Source organism: Bidens hawaiensis, unplaced genomic scaffold (genome assembly GCF_021521415.1).
Source record: "Bidens hawaiensis isolate Kalapana, Puna unplaced genomic scaffold, B.hawaiensis_p1.1 tig00057922_1, whole genome shotgun sequence".
Classification (NCBI taxonomy): Eukaryota; Viridiplantae; Streptophyta; class Magnoliopsida; order Asterales; family Asteraceae; genus Bidens; species Bidens hawaiensis.
Window position 1 is genome coordinate 35,014 of NW_027500457.1, and position 17,899 is coordinate 52,912.

The 17,899-nt window shown below is 34.8% G+C and overlaps 1 protein-coding gene and 1 pseudogene across 1 annotated transcript; one reads left to right on the plus strand and one right to left on the minus strand.

Annotated features, from left to right (window-relative positions):
- Positions 1-9,318: 9,318 nt before the first annotated feature.
- LOC143602111 (ubiquitin-conjugating enzyme E2 32-like) lies at positions 9,319-11,735 on the plus strand. Its single transcript, XM_077079332.1, has 5 exons — positions 9,319-9,441; positions 9,976-10,107; positions 10,178-10,262; positions 10,345-10,508; positions 11,283-11,735. The coding sequence occupies exons 1-5, from the start codon at positions 9,334-9,336 to the stop codon at positions 11,718-11,720; spliced, it is 927 nt and encodes a 308-aa protein (XP_076935447.1). The 5' UTR covers positions 9,319-9,333; the 3' UTR covers positions 11,721-11,735.
- A 1,494-nt stretch (positions 11,736-13,229) lies between these two features.
- On the minus strand, positions 13,230-14,841 carry LOC143602112 (universal stress protein PHOS32-like; annotated as a pseudogene).
- Between the last annotated feature and the right edge of the window lie 3,058 nt (positions 14,842-17,899).

Genomic DNA, 17,899 nt, shown 5'->3' on the forward strand with positions numbered 1-17,899 from the left:
GGGGCTTGATAGGTTGGTGGCTGGGTTTAAGTGGACAACAATATCGGCAATCACGGTTTTTGCGTTTATCTATTATTAATTAAGATAACCTAAATGTTTTGAATACCAGTTTTTCCGATTATGATTCCATTGCAAATAGCTTTTTCAGGAACGAAAAAGATTTAAGTGTGGAGATATTTGATGTGGTCTCAATTATACATATTATTATATAAATATTCCCTATACTTTTAAGTGCTTTTGAGCCAAGTTTTTATTGAATATTATTAATATTTGGTTCATGTGTGAGTTTAATAGTTTCAAGAGACAACGAACTAAAATGGAACACTTTTACTAAACTTGAAACCGACAAATAAAGAGTCGAGCATATCATATATTATACTAATTAGTATTTTCAAAAAAGAAAAAATAAATAAAATAAGAAAATAGAAAAAACAAACATACGTAGTCTCTTTTATTATTATTATTATTATTATTATTATTATTATTATTATTATTATTAATAATAATAATAATAACAAAAAAAGCTATGTCTAACTTGTTAAATCTTGTAATTGGGCAAGGCCCACGACGTTTGGACAAGATGTTAATATAAAGTTTTCGTTGAGCATGAGTCAGGGGAGCTAGGAACCGCCATATATGTTGATATAACAAGACCTAGCAGCCGCCACTCTTGGAGATATACTTTTGTTGATTTGTTGATTGAAGGGGCACGTGAGTTGGGGCAGAAAACATTAGAAGGAAAAATCATTATTTCCAATTAACTTTCTTTTGGTAGTTGGAAAGCAGAAAGATAAAAGCAAAGCAGCCAGAGTCAAAAGTCAACGCAAGAAGAAAACAGAAGGAATTTTGTGTTTCGGGTTCATACCTACTCATCTAAACACGGTTTCTTTGGTTTATATTTATTACTTTTTATTATGAAACTAGTTGCACCAAAATATTATTTTGTTTTGTCTTTGAGCATGATTCTTGGCTAAACCTTTTTAGTTATCTAGGTTTGGATTGATGTTTTGCGATTGATTAAGGGTTTAAACGGTTTTCGGGAATTGTTTATTGGGTTTTAATTAATTAAAAGTTTTGATCAGATTTGTTGAATGTTATTTATGCTTATTTACTTTTGATTTATGCTTGAATGAATGTTTCACATGTCGCTTGATTGAATGTCTTCCGATTATAGGTGCATGTTAGGGTTGTTTACTGTGTGTTTGCAACTTGTTTATGGTTTATTGAGCTCATTCACCATAGAAACTGATTTTTAGCATATTATTAGAAGTTTATATTCTTACTTGCTTAGGTATTCGACGGGTGATAAGTTGTCGGGTTTGTCTTTGTTATTAGGGTTTTAGGTTAAACTGTCTGACAGGAAGTTTGCCTAGTTTTCCTTAGTTTCATTATTTACCCGTGTCCTTTAAATCTCTTCTAGACCACCCCGTGTACTTAGGTGCATTGAGATAGTGAAACCGACGGGTTAGCTATTTTTAGGGTAATTAATCATAATTGGTGAACTGACAGGTGAGCCAATAAGCCGGTGTAACACCCCGACCAAAGGCGGATTATACATCGGGGCGCCACATATTGTTTCATTACTCGTGACACTATTGGGTGTCAATATTTAATAAATACATTCATTCGCGCACGCGCAAGGTAAACATAAGATAACATAAATCATCATAAATTAATATATTATAAGGCAAAATATTCGAACAACAATAACTTGTCTTGATACATTTTAATCTAGGTCCAAAAGTAAAAACGTCCTACGTGTCCACAAGCTCCAAAACAGCTACTGCAAACCTGAACATGTGTTAAAATAAACGTCAAACACTTGCGTGTTGGTGAGAAATCAAGTTTAATACAATACATAGATAACAATAAATCTGCGCGCAACATGTGTATGTCTGGTTTTCAACAAGGGTGTAATCTGATCGGGACCAACTCTAAGATTCATAAGACTGCCAGTGCTCACAATTGAGCTCACAAACAAGACAAACTGTGTATGTGCAAACAAAAGAGAAAATCATAAACGATAGTTCTCCCGTGTTCATCTAATGGTACCATGAGAACTGCGGAATAGACCGACAAGACGGTTAATGATCCACACATACAAATAAACAGCCAAGTCTACGTCCTCAACACATGGGATACTGCGCGACTAAAGTTCATAAACAAGTTTAAGACTCTAAGTTTGTATGAACACATGAACATCCCAAAACATTAAAAGCAAAAAGGGATTAGGTACGAGATTACTCACTTGATAAACGATGCGGTGTAAGATAAAGCAAGAACCAACTTTAAACAAGCACAAGTTAACCTATAAATAAGATTATTGTTTTAATGAATTGATTTAAGTCTTGATTATAAGTTAGCATAAGTAAATTATTATATATATATTACCGAAAATCAGGGCAGAGGAGAGGAGAAAACGGAGGCAAGAGAGGAGGCGGCAGAAGGACAATCGGCAGAGAGCAAAGGAAGAGAGATAATAAGTGTTTTGTGTGTGTAGTGTTAGGAAAATAAGATTATTATTTATAGGGAAACCCTAGGAGACACAATCCCTAGAAAAGGGGAAAAGATATCCAAAAAGTAAAAGATTCCAAAAGCAAAAGATATCAAAAGATATGGCAGCTGCAGGGGGCAAGATAAAGCTGACAGGGAACAGTAAAAAAAAGGCATGGGCGGATCAGATAAAGGTACTGGTCAAGCATGGCAAAAGCAGATCTCAAAAGATAATGTCAGTCACTTTTTCTGCCAACCAATGGGGTTGGTGCGCCTGCTGCGCCAAAAGTGGCTTTTCAGACATAAAGCAGATTAGGTCAACAGCTCAGAAGATAGGACAACACAAAAGCAAACGGCTAGATTAAACAGAAGAAAACTCAAAGGGTTTAGCGCGAGAAGGCAGACACAGAAGGTCAAGAGAGCGCGAGCGCGAAGGCAGACAGAACCAACCTTAACGCGTCGCGGAAAGAAATACATTTCTAAGCGCGCCGCGGGAAGAATCACATTTCTTAGCGCGCCGCGGGAGGAACTAAAATTCCTAGCGCGCCGCGGGAAGAACTATAATTCTTCGCGCGTCGAGGGATGAACTACGATTCTTAGCGCGCTGCGAGAAGAACTACAAATCCTTAGCGCGTCGCGGGAAGAACTACCGTTCTTAGCGCGCTGCGAGAAGAATTACAATTCTTAGCGCGCTGCGAGAAGAGTTCGTCTCGCGTATCGCTGAAACAGGTGGTCTTCACGCAGGATTCCTTGTAAGGGGTCTGGCGCGTGAAGCTGCGCAGACAACCTTAGGCGGGAAGGAACAAAGGACAAGCAAGGAGTTAGAAGAAAAAAGAGGGAAACAAGGCTTAAGGGCGGGACGGCGACAAGAGGGAAAAGAAGGCGGAAAGAGAGAAGGAGAGGGACGGGACGGCGGAAAGAAAGAGAGAGAAAGAGGCGGGAAGGAAAATATATATTATTATTAAAAGTAAAATATAAGTATAAATATTAAATCATAAAAGAAAGAGATCGGATCGGAGGAACGGGTACCTGGGTCGGGTCGGATCGGGGCAGATGTTACAGCCGGTGCTATTACATGATCTTTAGGATTTCCTCTTAGGTGACACCTTGAGAGTGATTAGGGATCCATTAGGTTTCTTAGGGTTCATATTTTTAGATTCCGGTTCCAGTAGCATTTTCCCGTAACCGATAAATGCCCAAGTCATCACAATTCGGATTCCTTGCCTAGATAACGCCTTTCTCATTAGTGTTTTCGTCTAAGTCTTAGAATTTTAAGTTTAATTTATTAGGTTAAATTAGTCTAAGTAATAATTAGTTTTATAATAAAATTAATAAAAATAAAAAAATAATCTTTTTCTTTATTATTAATTTAATTAGCTTTTAGAATCTAAGTTCGTTAATTTAATTAGTGTCTCTAGGGTTCGATATTCCCGGACTTCCCATAGCCATCTACACCCGATAGGTTCACTTGCCTGTTGCTAGTAGTTTGGTTTAGGGTATTCTAGGTTTTTATTACTCGTTGTGCTAGGTTGATTAATAGCATTCTTTTTATATACCACTTTTAGGCACATCAATGCCAAGCTATAGGTTTTTGGTCAAGGCTGGTTTTTCAACTTCTCGATAGTTTTCCCGAAAAATTTTTCAAAATGAGAAGTTGAAAATGGAATCGTTTAGGCAGAGATAATGAGTCAAGGGGACAGGTATACATGTTTCATATCAGCAGCCCTTATTTCCATACATATTGTGAGATTACCTATACTTAATACACATATTATATAATAGATATAAAACATGTCTTATCATTATTTGAGGGAAACCGGTATGTTTTACAGAACTAGAACTTGCTTGTTATATGTTTATCGAGATCTTAGTACCACCACCTGTATAGAGATTAGGACTTTAGAAAACCCGTTTCCGTACATATTCCCCACTAAATAAAATTTCTTAACCGACATTATCCTTTAGGAGCCTATTTGGACCTTATTCCTTTCCATTTATTAAACCTACATTGCACACTGATTCAGCCTTGGCCTTTACTTATATTTTTACCATGTGATGAACTCCAGTTCGCTATCGAGTTGTATATAGTCAAAGCAGTATGTAAATATGTGACTGTCAGAGTTGTAAGTATGTTTCAGTATTGATGTTTAGTTAAAAAAAGAAAATCAGAAAAAGCAAAAAGAGTTATCAGTGTTTGTATTCAATTGTAAATAGTAATCTATAGTGCTGAGTAGTTCGTTTGTATTTCAGTTTATCTATTTATTGGGTTGTATAGCCGGGTTTCATCCACCTTAGTCACCAAATATGCCTAATCCGCACCCAAACCTAATCCTCAGCAAAACCCTTAGTCCGAGTCTTTATGTAACCGGTGGGTAATTGGTGGAAATAAGACTGACCTGCAAGCATATTCAGTTTTAACTCATACTTGGTATTTGAAGGCAGAGACATATACTGGCACATCATTTGCTAGTCCAGATATTAAACCGAGTGGAATGTTGATAGTGTGAGGGGTATGAACATGTATGCCTTAACTGGAAACAAAATACACTTGTCTGGGCGATTCTATAGTTTTATTGTAGCATTAACTGTATTTGTGGGTTGTCAACCTAGAAAGTGTCAGTTTGGGAAACTGGGTATAACCTTATACATTGCTAGTATTAATGGTGATAATTGATATACCTATGATGGAGGTTAATGTTTGCTTTAGAGTTTTGCTCGAGGGCAAGCAAAAGATAAGTGTGGGGATGTGATGTTCGGTCTGTTTGTATATAGCTCGGTTTGTTATTTTAGTTGTTTTAATCGTTTATTTTAGGAATTTCGGTACTTCATACGTGTTTATTGCATTTCAGGTCACAGGTGCTTGAAGAGGTTAATTTGGACCTGTACGAGCACGGGATAAAGACCCGGGATGTACAGCACGCGAAACGAAAAGGAAAAATGGTTCAGTTGGTGAAGCCACCAATCGCGCTACGCGATGGAGTGTGAAGAGAGGGCATTACGTACATTTAATATTTTAATAATGTTGACTTTTGGTCCATCGCGATACGCGATGGACCAGAAAGAAGACCTATTGCGATACGCGATGTGTCCCACGGACGGGAAAGATTAGGGCTTTTATTATATTTCATTTTGACGACCCTAATCGTCATTAAGCAGTTACCAGAGCATTTTGAGAGCAGCAAGGGAGTATACCATCATTCTCATTCATCTCTATGCCATATATATAGTCCATATCATCAAAATCAAAGACCGAGAGATGACGAATTGCGGTTAGTCCTCTCGAATCATACCCGGGATGTAAAGTTTGTAATTTTTCAGTAGTTTACTCATGTACTAGAACAACTAATTGCAATTATCTTTTGTTAATCTATGAGTATTGATGTTTAGTATGTCCGTGCATTCAGTCGGTTTAGGTTTTTTTCGATCAGAATGATTAGTTTTTCGGTTGCTATAATAATTTCTCGTAGGGTTGTGTTGGCTAGTTAATTACAAGAAAGCATACAATTGTCCTTAGTTGAGTCACACTAGCAGGGACCGTTTGATAACCAGTGTCGTGTGTTAGCGATTGTTGATACCTACGGATTAGCTCGTTAAACAATCTTTAGTTGACTTAGGATAATTAATCTGTTAGGTTGCATGAGACTACTGTTAATTGCTTATTTGGATTCGCATGTGTGATTTGCTTTGTTTATTGATTGAATCTTTGCTGAATTACTTGTTAACGATTATACCAAATCAATTGCTAGTGTGATCAGCACTTTTGATAAGTCACTTCATAATGTTAGGAATCAGTTTCACATTGCACTGACCACATACTCCTCGTGGTTCGACACCCTACTTACCCTAGCTTGCTTAGGTGATTAGAAACATTAATTTTAATACTTTTGACTAGATAGCGACAATCTAGCATCACCCGACTGCTCGTTATATGCATAGCCTGACTCCTGGTTTAGGTCTGGAAGTACATCCAAATTTGGTAAGCCTGACTGCTCCGACTAATTGTTATATGCACAACCTGACTGTTCCTCGTTTGAGTCTGGAAACAAATGATCAAACCATGGCATTTTTTTGGTATACGATGAAAATACCACGTAAAAATATAACTTATTTTTTTCTACTTAGGTATAGGTATGTTTTTGTGTTGTGTGTGATGTGTGTTATGTTTGTGATATAATCGAGAGAAAGAGGGGAGCCGGAAGGCTCAATAATTCAGCTTTGACACAATCAGCAACAGATAGCCCTATCTACGGAGTACAAGGTACGGTGTTGATTTGATTGTTGCAGGTTTTCGGGTACTATTCACTACGGTTTAAAAAGACTGAAGCCGCCTAAACAAATCTAAAACATAAGACTGACCGTAAAACCAAATCTTTAATTAGTTTCACAAGGGGATTCTCTATAGAATATTATCCCAGTTTTGAAATTGTTCCAATTAGGTCACTCATAAAATATTTTGTTTCAATCAGGTCATTAAAGTTTCCTTTTTGTTCCAATCATAGATATTTTACCTAGATAGCGGGTTATCTAGGTTTTTTTTTAAATTTTTAAATAGTTTAACACTGCAAAGTATTTTTTTTTTAAATTGAAAAACTTAGTAAAAATTGAGAAAAATAATTTTTAAATTGAGAAAAATGGGGGAAAAAGTAGAAAAAATTAAGTTACAGTTTTTTTAATAATACATCACCCTTTTTTAGAAAATTTTCAAAAAGATAATTAGGTGATATTAAAACATTTAATAGTAGAATTATTAATTGTTTTGATACAAAAAAAAAAATAAAAAGGAACATGTTAATTATATTGTAAGTTTTTGCAATTTTTCATATGCTTTTTTGCAACTTTTGCAAGGTTTCGCAATTTAAATATTATTTTCTTAATTTTTATTAATTTTTTTAATTAAAAAAAATATTATGCAATGCCAAATTATTAATAAAAACTTAGATAACCTACTATACAGGTAAAATATCTAGGATTGGAGCAAAAAAAAACTTTAGTGACCTGATTGGAACATAATATTTTTTGAATAAAATTATCAAAACAATTTCAAAACTTAGAGCATTCCCAACCCATTCACTACCGTATATCTATATATATAATATAATTATACTAAAAATTACTCTTTTCTCTTTCTTTTGTTTACTTAAATAATACTTTTTATACTTTTATCATTATCTTTTCTTTTTCATCAACTCACAACCAATTTTAGAAAATATTAAAAAATTATACGGTATGAAAAGTAAAACCCCCAATTTAACTTTTTCATATAACATTTTCTATCTGCTATACTCGCAACATCTTATAACCATATCATATAATTTACAAATCCCCCTCGCATATTTTTAGAGAACTGACTAGTAATGCTCTTAGATAGTGTCTGGTATGAAGGAATGAAATGAGGAATGTAATGGGTCATTTCAAAGGTATGGAAAAAAAACATGTTTGTTTACCATGCATGAATGGAATATATTATTTCATAAGGAATGAAACTATTTCCATTTTTAGGATTTTCATTATTTTGGGTATGAGTGTTTTTCTTCATTCTTCAAAGAATGAAAAAGTCAATAGAATCAACGTTTGTTATTACTTTTATATTTATTATATTGTACTTATAATTATATTACGATTATTATTATTTTTCACTTATAATTATTATTATATAATTATCATTATTGTTTTGTATGTAATAATATAACTATAATTACATTTGAACTATTACTACACTATCAATACTATTATTTTAAATTTGACGAGTTAATATTTCACAAAGCATATACGTGATTCAACATTGTTACGATTATTTTTATTCGGTTTAACGATCTTGTTGTAGCGTGAGGGTCCTAAAAATTAGTTATTATGAATATTCATATTATTATTTATTTTTTTTTATTTTTATTACTAATAAAATATTAATAATAATAAAAATAAAGTGATTAATCATTCCATTTCTACATTGTAACCAAACATGATAATGGAATGACAATGATTCATTTAATTCTTTTTTCTATTCCATTCTCTCATACCGAACATTAGGTAGCGTTTGGTATGCAGGAATGATAGTAGGAATGAAATAATTCATTACATGAAAATAGAAAATGTGGTGTTTGGTTGTTCAATGGAATAGAATCATTCATTACACATGGAATTCCATTCCATCAAAATCATTCCTTCCCACCCCCTTCTTTTTTTTCATTCATCCTATTTTCTCAACAACACCACCACCTAACAACGACCACCACCACTACCATTGCTGCCACCACCAACTAACCGCCACCGTCGTCGTTGCCACCACCTCCTTCACTACCGCCGCCGCCACCGCCACCACCGTCGCCGCCGCCCTACCATCGCCATCACTACCAATGCTACCATCGCTTGACCACCGCCATCCCCACCACCACCTCAACCACCGCCCACCACCACCGTCGCCACCGACACCACCATTTTCGCCGCCGGAGCTAACACCACCATCGCCATTGCGGTTTTCTTTTTTTGTAAAAAAAATATTTTTTGATAGAAGTATTTTTATTATTTTTATTTCATTTATACCAATTTTTTTAAATACCAAACAACATAACGTAATAACTCATTTCATAACTACAACCAAATATATTCTTAATTCATTTCACGTATTACAATTTAAAAATGAAATCATGATTAATTGGTTGTCTCGAAAACCAAGTACCAAACACCCTCCTCTTGAGCCATATCAACCACTGAAAACCCGCCACGTAGAAATACCACGTCATGAGATAGCACCTTCCTTGAAAACCAGTTTTCCCCAATTCAATTTCAATCAAACCAATATTCTTCGATCTTGATTCTTGAATCTGAAACTCAAACTCAAACATGGGTGACAAGTACAACATGAAGAATCCATCCGTCAAGAGGATTCTTCAGGAGGTCAAAGAGATGCAATCCAACCCCTCTGATGATTTCATGAGCCTCCCTCTTGAGGTAATTCATTCTTTACATCTCTTAACAATTGCGCTTCAATTTTCTTATTAGGTTTTGATCAAAAGTCTATGATTTGGTTAATTACATCTGGGTTTGATTTATTACTCATCAATAATATCTGGGTCGATGTTGAATTGGTCTGAATTTGTGTAAAAGTCAACATTCGGGTTTTTTTGACTTTTGACCATAAAAATTGGGTTTTACTTCAAATTTTGTCGATGATTGTTTCGGTTATGTGAAATATACAACGAAACGAAATCAGAGAGTTAAAAAAAACTGATTCCAATTTTTATTTTTTTTGTGTTTATCAACACATTCGTTTAAATTTCTATATTAAACTGAGAGTTCTTCAAATCAGGTATAATTAGCTTCTCTTTCACCATTCAATGAAAATGTTATATTAAGATGCCATGTTGTTAAATAGAAACTACTAATAACATGAATGTCTTAAGGAGTATGATATGAATGTTTTGTTTTATAAGCTAAAGGTGAAGTATTATCGGCTACTAATTCGGTTATGCATTGATTTTTTAGGAAAATATATTTGAATGGCAATTTGCGATTAGGGGACCGAGTGATACTGAATTTGAAGGAGGAATTTATCACGGTAGAATTCAGTTGCCTTCAGAGTACCCGTTCAAACCACCATCATTTATGCTGTTGACGGTATTATTTTGTTCTTAACCTGTTGATTTTTTTATTGTATACCTGATTAACCTAATCATTATTGTTACAGCCGAATGGACGCTTTGAAACTCAAACCAAGATATGTTTAAGCATCTCAAATCACCATCCTGAGCATTGGCAGCCATCGTGGAGTGGTAAATAGTATTTCTTATCTATTCTTTCTTGTGTAAATGATTATTTTATGTTTATTATAACTGACATATGTTTCTCTTGCAGTTCGAACTGCTTTAACAGCACTTATTGCATTTATGCCCACCAACCCGAATGGCGCGCTGGGCTCATTGGATTATAAGAAAGACGAAAGGCGTGTTCTTGCCGTTAAGTCACGTGAAGCTGCCCCTAAATTTGGTACCCCGGATCGTCAAAAGCTCATTGATGAGGTCTTCTTTTAATCACTCTTATTTAACTTTTTAGTCACAAATATGTCAAATACTATAAAAGCCAACATACCTTAAGTATTTTCTCATATTGTCCCTTAACAATTTTTTGCACATAAAAAACAATTTACTTTCTTTCTCCTTTCATAAAAGTCTCTTTAACTTTTTTTTACACATTAATGTCCCTTATGCTACATTTACACAAACTGGTGAATCTTTTTACAATCCACGTGGAAAGGAAAGTCGGTTCAAATGTTCAATGTTTGTTTCTTCTTCTTCTTCTCCATTTTTTAATTTAATAAGTTAATTATAACAAAATAATTTTTTTAAATAAATATAATCAAAATATATGAGCTTGGATGACGTAACTCAAAATAAAATAAAAAAACTAAAAACATTTAAAATGATTTGTGTAAATATAAAATCATTAAAATGTTCTAAACAAATTGTTTATCGCAATTATAAGGTAATTTGTCATATAATCTCTTCATTCAATCATAATTAAGAGATATATTTTTCAAATTTAACATGTTAAGGGACTTTAATGATAAAAACAGAAAATATGTTGGTTTTTAATGTGCAAAATATTGTTAAGGGATTTTTACAAGGAAACACAGAAAGTATGTTTTACGAGAAAATTACAGAAACTGTGCTGGTTTTTTTTTGTTTTTTTTTTTTATTTTTTTATTATTTTTTTTAAGTATTTGCCCTTGCAAATATTATTCAAAGTTGCCTACTTTTTCAAGAATTGTTTGTTAACACCTTGTGATTATTCAGATTCATGAATATATGATCAGCAAGGCGCCTCCAGTCCCTCAACCGAGTTCTGAAGACGCTTCAGAGCCGCCAGCACCTGATGCCAGTGACGTGGCGGCAGGTGAAGAAGCTCCTGTGAGCCCTCAAGATACTATCACTGAGATAACTGAACATGTAGAACAAGAGGTTGAGGAAAACCATGAAATTGTCGGTGAAGAAGTTACAGAACCTGAAGTGGCAAATGTGTCAAAGCAGGTAGCCAATGTTGTACCTGCTGCGTCATCTTCTGTACATACAGTGGAGCCACGTCAGCAGCAGGTGGTGAGGGTTCAGAAACCTGCTGATGACCGGTTGTTTACGTGGGCGGCTGTTGGACTTACTATTGCTATTATGGTGCTTTTGTTGAAGAAGTTCATGAAAGCAAGTGGACATGGTGCAGTTTTCATGGATGAATCTTGAAATTTGAAATTATTTGCTTATGGTTTGGCTTATTATCTTTTCAGTTATCTGTCGTTATGTTTCGATTATGATTTGACTTAATGACAGGAGTAATAATATTGTACATGAGAAAATGTTTTAGTATATATAGGTATATATCTCAGCAACAGTCGATGGTCCAGGCGTTTAATGTTATTGTGACTTGTTTCTTGTGTATTGGAAGTTGTATCTTTTGATAAGTTGGCTTAGAGGGAGTACTTTTGTTTTGTATAATTATGCTCTTTGATTTTAAAAGTTGAAGCTATGGTTCGGTTCTGTTAGTCCCGTTATCAGTGATCTATACGGTGAGGTAACCGACAGAATCTAACCAAGTTACTGATCAGTGGTTACTGATTTAGAGTCTGGTCAACAGTTTTTAGACCAGATGGTTGGTATCCCAAATTATTGGTCTTTTTAAACATCTTTTTGAAACAACCCCTAATGCCTGAGTGAGCATTTTTAAGAGATATCAATCGTTTATACTGATCTTTTAAGAACACCATCAAAGAGTGTTTCCAACAATTTCTGATAATCCATTATGTTTCCAACAATTTGGCTTCTTTATGGTTTCACGGTTTGCTTTTATAATAATAAATAAAAAAAATCAGAAATAAGATGGAAGCTTGACTCTGGTCATAAGTAACAACTACAAGTCTACCAGAGGCTGCAAATAAATGGCACATTGGATTAGAGGTGCACAAAATAACCTAGTCTTGAACCGGAACATGGTCTTGCTAGAAATCGATTTCATATCCGATGTTACCTGCCAGTTATATATAAGTTCCATACCATGATCTGAAACCACTTTCAACCCGGTAATACCTGACCTGAAACAAACTTGTCAAACACCGAAACCCAAACGAACAGAACCAAGCACTCCCCTTCCCAAAATCCAATTCAATACTAAGCCCAACTCGCAAGTCTAGGTACAAGGTTGTTCATGGTCCGGTCCAACCGGTTCAGACGAAATTTTACTTTGGTAAAATTTATGCACCGAACCATCCGGATGGTTGATTGTGTCGGCCAAATCGACTGTTAATCATGGTTTTACGGTTTAACAGTTCGGTTGTACAGTTTAGCGGTTTTAGATGGAAGTGTTTGATACACTTTGAAGACTTTTGAAGCCTAGTCTTTACTGTCAGGTTTTTAGTCTGCCTAAACTGCAAAACAAAGTCGTTTGGTACACTTTGAAAGTTTTAAAGCCACCCGACTAGATTCTTATAGAAAACCAACCCTTTGGATTCTTAAACCGAACAATGAACACTCTTAGTCAGTTAGTTGTGGTTATGCAGACAAGAATACACGACCAAATTCTAAACAACAAATAGAGATACTATCTTACCTGTTGATCTAGAAATCACAAGAAATATTCCAAAGTAAAATTGAATCCAACCATGGACAAACACTGAAGTTATAAAGGTGTACACCCTTGAAATGCAGTTATCAAATGTTTTAGTTCCAAGACAAGTAAGTAACTCCACATAAGGGATTATTCACTACAAACTTGGTAGACTTTGATGACATCAAGCATGCTTCACGACCGTCACCGGGCAAGAACTCTGATTCACGACATAGTTGCTCACACTGCCCATAATAGCCCTGCAAATATGGGACCGACAACGGTTAAGACTTGCACAGTGGCTATAAAACAGTTTCTTTGGTTACAAGTATTTATAGATTTTCAGCATATTACAACTTCAAACAACATTAACTATCTACAACTATTTAATATCACATAATCACTTTCAAAGCGCATAAAGATAAAGAAAGATAGATTACCTGTTCAACTTGCCAAGCCCTCGGTTCCCTATAACGAGATAGTCTATTGGAATACTATCAACGGCCTCACATAGTTTCTCTCGGGGATCTCCCCAAAATATTTTCATGAGAACAACAACCTACAACCGACCACAATTATAGGTTTAACGCCCGTTTACATATGAGAATAGGAGGGAAAACCTAGTCACCTCTTTTTGTGTGGCGGCCAAGCTAACGACATCTAGTGTTTCCGCATCAGGTGTAGTCCCGTATTTCTTCATGATACTGGGGTCCTTAAGCTCAGCCAAGGGGATCAAAGCTGAAAATGGACAATATTGAATGAATATACTATGGAGGCACACTTAATGCATATGATAGTAGTAGGGGTGTGTTTTTTAACCGTACCCGAATAACAAACCCGAACCGAAGCGACCCGAGACCCAAATAACCCAACCCGAATTCACCCGAACCGATTAAACTCCTAACCCGAACCCGAGATAAAATATTCTGGTCGGTATTTGGGTTGAAATACCCAGATTCGGGTTGACCCGAATAACCCGAAGTATAATACATCGATGCATGTATCCCTAATTTTATTGAGTAGTTTAGCGGTGAAGTAGCACAGTAACCTTATGTATTCTTATTTGGTTGTTATCAAGACTCCAATTAATATTGGATCTATCATATCCCAGTGTATTAATGACCATAAAGCATGCAGAGAATATATCTTCAATTCAAAAACTTAAATAGTATAGTATTTAAACCAGTATTTGTTGAGCATGTTTCTTCAATCTATACAAGTATTAATCCACAAGCTATAACACTCATTCATCTCGTTTAATGCATTCTTGTATGATAAATTTCATATTTTGCTAAATAATATATGCGCGTTATTGTTGAATATGGCTGTATATTATCATTTTATAACGACTTGGAATATGGTTTTTTAATTTATGATATTATTAAAGGTGGATTTTTTTAATTTGTTAAACCTGAAACCCAACCCGAATTTACCCGAACCGTATAACCCGAAACCCGAACAAACCGAACTTATTTGGGTCGGTTCTTGGGTCCATTTGTTTTGAGCTCAAACCCGAACAACCCGACCCAAACAACCCGAATAAATAAGCTGAAGAGCACCCGAAGCAATATTGAATTATATATATGACAAAAGTATTAGCTGCTCATCATATACGTACGAGAGCCGGTGGCTTCCCAGAGCTGGACCTCGGTTTGATCGTAAACATCAGGGCGGATGGTGAGGAGGATAAGGACGTTGTCGATTGCCCATTGCAACGCTGCCCACCGAGAAATCTACCGCAACTCCGATCCTTCTCTCACTCATCTTTAATAATTAATTACTTCTTCCACTTTCTTCAATTCTCTCTCTATATATGCGTTACTTCTCTCTAAACAAGCGGCTGTCTTGTCGGGACATTTGTGTGGTGCCTGGTGACCACTTGTGAATTAGTCAGTCGTTTAGCGTCTACAATATGCTAAAAACGGGAGATGGATATTTACAAGGGAAAAAATAACACAATAGAATATGGCCATACATTAATAAACCCTTAATAAGCTTGTAGGCTTAATTGCCCCAAGCCTACTATGCATATTTATTGGTTAGGTGCTTCTTTATGGTGGGAGCATTAAAGGCCGTTCAAAATGTCACTTTGGCACTGGAAACATTGAAGCTCTAACTTATAATGCCCTTTTATGGTAATGGTCTATAAACCTTTTATTTATGTATGGTGAGGGACGCCCCCATATATATATATATATGTATGTATTGGTTCATTTAAGAAGTATGAAGTGATTATAACCAATTATAAATTTTCTTTTAATTTTTTATTTTAATTATATAGAAGGGTATATTTATAATCTATTTTAATATTATATTTGGTAACTTTTTATGGTTCGACTGTTTCAAATATCATCACCGTTCAAGAACAAATACATCTATTCTTCACAAACCCAGATTTCTAGCAACAGAATACCCTAATTCGATATCTATTGCAGATTGTTTGTGAATGATAATATTCACCAGTCGAATGTTATGCCTAATATTATTTTGCCCTAAATCAAGCTCGATTTTGATGAAGTCTGAATGTGAGGATTTTCACCGCAACATGATGATGCATCTGTTCAATATCAGTAAATTAAGGTTTCATTCAAGTTCTTTATATCAATTTTAATTTTAAACATTCTTTTTGTGCTCATGTACCCATTAGGATGATTATATTAATTAGGGTTGAGTAAAACAAATTGGAAATCACTCCATTACCTAATGTCGATATTCTTACTGGATTATCAATTACTAGACATTTAATATTAGCCAAAAAGAAGACAAATCTGAATATGAGGTATGGAGATACATTTATAGAATTGGAGGAAGTTTACTGTAAGTTTTTTTAGAATGTGTCAATTATTGTAAGTTAATATTTTTTAAGAAAACTTTTTAAAATTATTGCATTTAAAATTATTGCAGTGAGACTATCTTTTTTTTTTTTACAAAAGAAGGAAGGTTAGGCCTCAGATAGCTTTATGAAACCTTGCAGCTCTCTATGAAGTTTAGTAGCAATGTCGTTACGTGTTGGTCCATGGTATTAAATGATGCAGCGGCAAGTATGATTGAATCGTCACCGTATCGTTTTTTCTAGGAAAAACTCAGCTTGTAAGTCGTTTCCTTAATTTATTAATTAAATTATGTATGGTATAATAAGTACAAATATTTAATCTGGAAAAACATTTAGATAATTATCTAAAGGGACTATTGAATGTTATGACTAGTATACTATTGTAGGGTTAGGTTTAGAGTTTTATGATTCGAGTTTGTGTGTTTATGTATGGAGTTGTGTAATGCACCTTGTGTTGTTGTAGGTTGTTATATGTAGGTGTAGGTTAAGTACTGAAGGTGTATGTTGGTGTTTGTGTTGATGTTTGTAGGTACTAATTTGGTGACCTTGTGTCTTTGTTGTTTGTTTATGCTTGCAACAGAATGAAAATAATTTGGAATTCAAAGGTTGCATTCATCAGGCAGGTTGGTTTCGTGAAAGCCAATATTGGTCACACGCTTAAACAACAGAATGAAGACCAAATGATATGGTTTTCTTCCTGATTTTGTCGCATGATCACTATTATTTGGTATATTTTGATTTAAAGAATTTTTAGTCGATGTTCTAGACAATGTTGATACATCAAGAAAGCAGCATAAATCGACAGCAAATAAAGCGAGAGATGATGAATACATTGGGCTATTCACCGGGGCTTCGGCCGCCGGCTCTGTTTGCACGAGGAGAGTGACATAGCTCGTAAGTAGCTGCCAAATCCATATGATATGTAACGTTTAGTTATGTAGTTATAATGTATATATTGTAAAAGTAAATCATGTGTGTTGGGTTGCAGAAGGAATAGTTTGTCGGCTACCTATGAATTATTAGTCATCAGAAGGCGGATAAATTTGAGGGGTTAGCAACTAGATGGATGAAACTTAAATGTGCAACAAAAGCTAATTATGCCACGTCGGGGCTGTTTACAATGAGGCTATGGAAACGTTCATGGAGAAGACAGACTGTGATTGTGGTTGTCGTCTTGGAGTGGAGTCAGCGAAGCAGAAGGTGTTTTGTGAGTCTAAGGCGAAGTACACTGCACATTTTAAATTATGTTCACATTAATTACGATGCATTTCTTTGTTTTTGGATTCTATAATGCTTTTCATAACATAATCATGCATATGTTACTGTTAACATCCGTGCCCCAAAATTATTTAAATTTCTGTTTTTTATACCAACTGGTTGTTAGTGGTAAACTATTTTGTGTATCATGAATAGCACTAACATAGACATAACGAGTCTACATGTTTTTCATTATGTTTGTGTAGGTAACATGTATGTATGCAATGTATGTAGGTATGTAGTTACGTATGTACGTATGGATGTATGTAGGTAGGTGATGTGCTTGAAGTAGTTTAATATTTATTAACTAAATTAACTAAAGATAAACACTAAGTAATACTTTAGACTCTCTAAAACTCGACTAAACTATTAACCGGCAAGTGAACCGATCGACTCTAGTAAAGCTAAGTAAGTCCGGATATTGAATCCACGAGATTCTTTAAATTATGTTTATTAGCTAATTAGACTCGACTATAAGACACGACTTATTATTTGTATTTGTTTGGGGGATTTTTATTTAAAATACTAATTTAATACTATAATTAAAAACTAATTAAGAAAACAAGTAATTTAAACGGAAGCAAAGTTTGTTATTAAAATAAGATGATGATGAGAAAACTACCTAGGCTAGAATCCCCTAAATTTCAGTAATGACTTGACTCGGGAAAATATTTAGTTATGGACCGGGATCGTAAAATAGACACTTAAAAGAAAACCCGAATAGTACCCATG

Bases quoted from the DNA above. Each gene is read 5' to 3' on its own strand.
- LOC143602111 (XM_077079332.1), top strand. From the start codon at position 9,334: ATGGGTGACAAGTACAACATGAAGAATCCATCCGTCAAGAGGATTCTT. The intron at 9,442-9,975 runs GTAATTCATTCT...TTGATTTTTTAG, and splicing joins TCATGAGCCTCCCTCTTGAG to GAAAATATATTTGAATGGCA. The intron at 10,509-11,282 runs GTCTTCTTTTAA...GTGATTATTCAG, and splicing joins GTCAAAAGCTCATTGATGAG to ATTCATGAATATATGATCAG.